Genomic DNA, 5,582 nt, shown 5'->3' on the forward strand with positions numbered 1-5,582 from the left:
GGAGGGTCCTGAGAATTTAAAACTAAATCCCATTATCCAGGAGGATCCTGAAAATTTAAAAACTAAATTCCATTATCCAAGAGGGTCATAAAAATTTAAAAACTAAATCTCATTATCCAGGAGGGTCCTGAAAATTTTAAATTAAATCCCATTATCCAGGAGGGTCCTGAAAACTATTAAATTAAATCTCATTATCCATGAGGGTCCTGAAAATTTTAAATTAAATCCCATTATCCAGGAGGGTCCTGAAAACTATTAAACTAAATCCCATTATCCAGGAGGGTCCTGGAAATTTAAAAACTAAATCCTATTATCCAGGAGGGTCCTAAAAATTTAAAACTAAATCCCCTTATCCAGGAGAATCCTAAAAAATTTAAATTAAATCTCATTATCCAAGAGGGTCCTGAGAGCTTTTAAAATTAAATCTCATTATCCAGGAGGGTCATGAAAAGCCGAAAATGAACTTACCTGAACCATGCTCTCTTCTTGGAGGATTCTGAACAGAATTTCTTGCCCTTGAACCACGCCTTCTTCGTAGGAGGGTCCCTGTGGATTAACAAATTCTCTTGCCCCTATTTCCGACAAATAAAATCTTGCTAGTTTGATAACGTGGTGGTTAGTTTGTGGCATCATTGTTGAGCGTCTGCTTATGCCATCACCATGCTTCATTCTGATTAGCTGCTTCGGGATAGCAAGGAGTTGTTTGACCTTTTGATTGGAATTGGACCACAAAACCTCAGCATGACCTGAATCTCTCACGCTTGCTTGTTGCATTGTGTTTTCATTTTGAAAGTTGTGGAATTCTTGTATTTCCTCAAAATTCAAGATTCACTTGATTGCCTGAACCTTAGTTATTACCATACTGCCTATTCTAAATCAAGTCAATTGTGATGTGCCTGGCCGGACTTTGCTTTGTGCAATTCAAAAGCTGGTAGTAGGCTTTGAAATCCGTTCCTACCTGTTCAACAAGGCTGACTCAAAAGAGACCCATAAAGATAGACTCAAAGAGCAAATTGAAATGATTTTTGACAAAAAGGAACAAAGGAAAATTTTTGAGCATAGATGACTATATGAAGAAGAATGAGAAAAGAAGACTTATCTGAGGGAAGCAGACAACTCCAATGACCATGACATGCATTTCAGATCGATCCGCCTAATCTGTCCAATCAATCATATTTTCAGTTCATGTCCTGTCTTCATACTTCAAAACTGGGCTTTCACTGATCCAAATTCTCTGTAAAGTCATGAGCCTCATTCGACTTGTAGCGCCCCAAAGGGTTTTCACCAACAAGCCTCTCTCATTTTCTCATCTCTCAACTCACCATCGCCTTATGATGCCCGCGAGGGTTTTCACCAATAAGACTCTCTCATTTTAAATTTTCTCTCTTGCTCCCGTGAACAAAGTGTTACCCATGATGTAAATCATACCTCTATCTCGCTTGACCTGGCATCCTCAAAGATTGATCGAAAGGTCTTTCTTTGGAACGTAATGTAGGCTTTTGGACAGGGTTAGAAAGAAAGGGTGGCATGAAGGCTCAAACTAACTTAAGATGAAGGGTTCAAAATTACAACTTTTGGAATCAGATCTTTTCAAAACCAAAACTTCTGCCCCAGTTTCTTTGGGTTTGGGGAATTTTTATTTTTATTTTGATGGGACCGAACCGTAAGGCTACCTACGTATCCTTAAGAGGAATCAGGTCAAACGTAGTTCAAAAGGAAGTTATTTGTTTTTGTTGCTTTTTTTTTCTTTTTTCTTTTTTTCTTCTTTTTTTACTTTTCTTTTTCTTTTTCTTTCTTTTTCTTTTTTTTTTCTTTTCTCTTTTTTTCTTTTTCTTTCTTTTTCATTCTTCTTATTTTTCATTCATTCATTCATCATCATTTTTCGTTCTCTAATTCTGTTACTGATTCCAAAAGAGGGGTATGAAAGAAAATAAATAAAAGCTCAAAAGGGGTAACAAAGGATAAGTGTTTGGGTAGCGGAACAAAATTCCCTCGTCATTTCAACTTTGAACATGCCAAGTACAAAATACAACTGAAGGTAAGCAAAGAAATCATACATAGTACCTCTTAACTGCATCAGAATTAATAGCCATATCTATACATTTGTCTTCTATGTTTGTTAAATACAAAGCACCATTGGGCAACACTCTTGTCACTATGAACGACCCCTGTCAGTTTGGGGCGAACTTGCCTTTAGCTTCAGCCTGATGAGGAAGGATGCGTTTCAATACCATCTGGCCCACTTTGAATTTCCAAGGACACACCTTTTTGTTGTATGCTCTTGCCATTCTCTTCTGATACAATTGACCATGACATACTGCAGCTAACCTTTTCTCATCAATCAAACTCAACTGCTCTAGCCGGGTTTTGACCCACTCATCATCATCAATTTCAGCTTCTGCAACGATCCGAAATGATGGAATCTCAACTTCCGCAGGTATAACTGCCTCAGTTCCATATACCAACAGATAAGGAGTTGTACCTACTGAAGTGCGAACAATAGTGCGATAACCCAGTAAGGCAAAAGGCAACCTTTTATGCTACTGTCTAGAACCTTGAACCATCTTACGAAGTATCTTCTTTATGTTCTTGTTAGCAACCTCAACAGCTCCATTTGCCTTGGGGAGATACGGAGTGGAGTTCCGATGCATGATCTTGAATTGTTGGCATACCTCTTTCATCAAATGATTGTTGAGATTATCGGCATTGTCTATGATGATCACCTTGGGAATTCCGAACCGATAAATGATATTTGAATGGACAAAATCCACCACCTACTTCTTGGTCATGGACTTGAAAGTTACAACTTTGACCCACTTGGTAAAGTAATCAATGGCCACTAGAATAAACCTATGCCCATTTGACGTTGCCGACTCAATTGGTCCAATGACATCCATGCCCCAAGCAACAAAGGGCTAAGGTGCAGTTATTGTGTGTAACGCAGATGGGGGAGAATGAATCAAATCACCATGTACCTGGCATTGATGACACTTGCGAACAAAACTGATACAGTCCCGTTCCATGGTGAGCCAATAATAACCTGCTCGAAGTATCTTCTTTGCCAAGACATACCCGTTCATGTGCGGCCCGCAAACTCCAGAATGCACTTCGACCATGGTAGTTGAAGCTTTTTTAGCGTCTATGTACCTCAGCAGTCCTAAATCCGGAGTCCTCTTGTACAAGATTCCTCCACTCAAGAAAAATCCACTAGCCATACGTAAAATGGTTCTCTTTTGGTCACCTGTAGCATGTACTGGATATACCCCCGACCTGATGTATTCCTTGACATCGTGGAACCAAGGTTCGCCATCTATTTCCTCTTCCACCACATTACAATAAGCATGTTGATTACGAACTTGGCTATGCATGGGGTCGACATAAGCCTTGTCCGAATGATGTAACATTGACGCCAGAGTAGCCAAGGCATCAGCAATCTCATTATGAATCCTGGGAATATGTCTAAATTTAACCGACCTGAATCGTTGACAAAGATCATGCAGGAACTGTCGGTACGGTATGAGCTTCAAATCTCGAGTCTCCCATTCTCCTTGAATCTGATGAACCAACAAATCTGAATCTCCCAGAACCAGTATTTCCTGGACTCCCATGGCTACAACTAACCTCAAACCTAGAATGCATGCTTCATACTCGGCCATATTGTTGGTGCAATGAAATCGAAGCTGGGCTGTTACTGGGTAGTGTTGCCCTGTTTCAGATATAAGTACAGCCCCTACTCCGACACCCTTCATGTTAGCAGGTCCATCAAAGAAGAGTTTCCAACCTGGCTTTTCATCTCGGTCAACCTCGTCAACACACATAACCTCTTCATCAGGAAAATAAGTCTTCAGTGGCTCATATTCATCATCCACCGGATTCTCGGCCAAGTGGTCGGCCAAGGCTTGGGCCTTTATCGCGGTCCGAGTCACATAGATGATGTCAAACTCAGTAAGTAAAATCTGCCACTTCGCTAGTCTTCCCGTGGGCATAGGCTTCTGAAAGATATACTTTAGATGATCCATGCGATAAATGAGGTAAGTAGTGCAGGACGACAAATAATGCTTCAACTTTTGTGCAACCCAAGTTAGGGCGCAACATGTCCTCTCAAGCAGAGTGTACTTAACCTCATAGGGAGTGAACTTCTTACTGAGATAATAGATCGTTTGCTCCTTCTTTCCCGTGATGTCATGTTGACCCAATACACAGCCAAAGGAATTATCCAAGACTATCAAATAGAGAATTAAAGGTCTTCCAGGCTCTGGTGGGACCAGCACAGGTGGATTCGACAGGTACCTCTTAATCTTATCAAATGCTTCTTGACATTTGTCAGTCCACTTGACCACAACATTCTTCTTCAGCAGCTTAAAGATGGGCTCAGAGGTTGTCGTGAGCTGAACAATGAACCTGCTGATGTAATTTAACCTTCCAAGCAAACTCATCACCTCTGTTTTGTTCTTTGGTGGCGGTAACTCTTGAATGGCTTTGATCTTCGATGGATCTAACTCAATGCCGCGTCTACTAACCACGAATCCCAGCAGCTTCCCCGACGGGACACCAAATGCACATTTCGTTGGATTGAGCTTGAGGTTATACATGCGGAGTCTTTGGAAAAACTTCCTCAAATCCTTAACATGGTCGGACTGCTTCTTTGACTTTATGATCACATCATCTACATAAACCTCAATCTCCCTGTGTATTATGTCATGAAATATGGTGGTCATCGCCCTCATGTAAGTTGCCCTAGCATTCTTCAAACCAAATGGCATTACCCGATAACAATATGTTCCTTATGGCGTGATGAACGCTATCTTTTCTGCATCTTCCTCATCCATCAAGATCTGGTGATATCCCACATAACAGTCCACAAAAGACCCAATCTCATACTTGGCATAATTATCGATCAGAATGTGAATGTTCGGCAATGGAAAATCATCCTTTGGAATTGCTTTGTTAAGATCACGGTAATCAACACAGACCCTGGTCTTACCATCTTTATTTTGTACTGGCACAACATTGGCTAACCAAGTGGGATATCGAGTGACCCGAATGACCTTTGCAGTAAGCTGCTTTGTGATTTCTTCTTTTATCTTCACACTCATATCAGTCTTGAACTTTCGCAATTTTTGCTTGACAGGAGGGAATGCTGGATCAGTTGGCAATTTATGAACTACCGTATCAGTGCTCAAGCCCGGCATATCATCTTATGACCATGCAAAGACATCTTTGTACTCAAACAATATTTTGATTATTGCCTCCTTAACTTGCGGCTCTAAATGCACACTTATCTTGGTTTCCCTAACATCATCCTGGTCCCCTAAATTGATTGCTTTGGTCTCACTCAAATTAGGCTTTGGTTTTTCCTCAAATTGTTTTAGCTCTTTACTGATTTCCTCAAATGCTGCTTCTTCATCATATTCTATTTCATCATCATATTCTACTTCTTGGATTGTTATTTCAGAATTAGATTGGATTTTAAGACTCGGCTGAAAACTCTTCATGCATGTCATGTCACTGCAACCAGCATAAAAAGAACTGTACAAAATAAAAAAGTACAAAATAAAACAATATTAAGAATAACGGAAAAC

The 5,582-nt window shown here is 40.2% G+C and overlaps 1 protein-coding gene across 1 annotated transcript; it reads right to left on the bottom strand.

Moving 5' to 3' along the window:
- Window positions 1-2,171: 2,171 nt before the first annotated feature.
- LOC138871449 (uncharacterized) lies at window positions 2,172-4,763 on the bottom strand. Its single transcript, XM_070149329.1, has 5 exons — window positions 4,440-4,763; window positions 4,145-4,358; window positions 3,622-3,823; window positions 3,041-3,474; window positions 2,172-2,482 (listed from the first exon to the last, which is right to left on the bottom strand). Exons 1-5 carry the CDS (start codon window positions 4,761-4,763, stop codon window positions 2,172-2,174), a joined length of 1,485 nt encoding a protein of 494 aa, XP_070005430.1.
- Between the last annotated feature and the right edge of the window lie 819 nt (window positions 4,764-5,582).

The sequence above is a fragment of the Nicotiana sylvestris genome, chromosome 6, assembly GCF_000393655.2.
Source record: "Nicotiana sylvestris chromosome 6, ASM39365v2, whole genome shotgun sequence".
In the NCBI taxonomy this organism is placed as follows: domain Eukaryota; kingdom Viridiplantae; phylum Streptophyta; class Magnoliopsida; order Solanales; family Solanaceae; genus Nicotiana; species Nicotiana sylvestris.

Bases quoted from the DNA above. Each gene is read 5' to 3' on its own strand.
- LOC138871449 (XM_070149329.1), bottom strand. From the start codon at position 4,763: ATGCCATTTGGTTTGAAGAATGCTAGGGCAACTTACATGAGGGCGATG. The intron at 3,824-4,144 runs GTAAGAAGTTCA...TTCCTGATGAAG, and splicing joins GCAAACGATCTATTATCTCA to AGGTTATGTGTGTTGACGAG. The intron at 2,483-3,040 runs GTTATTATTGGC...GCACTTCAGTAG, and splicing joins AAAGAAGATACTTCGAGCAG to GTACAACTCCTTATCTGTTG.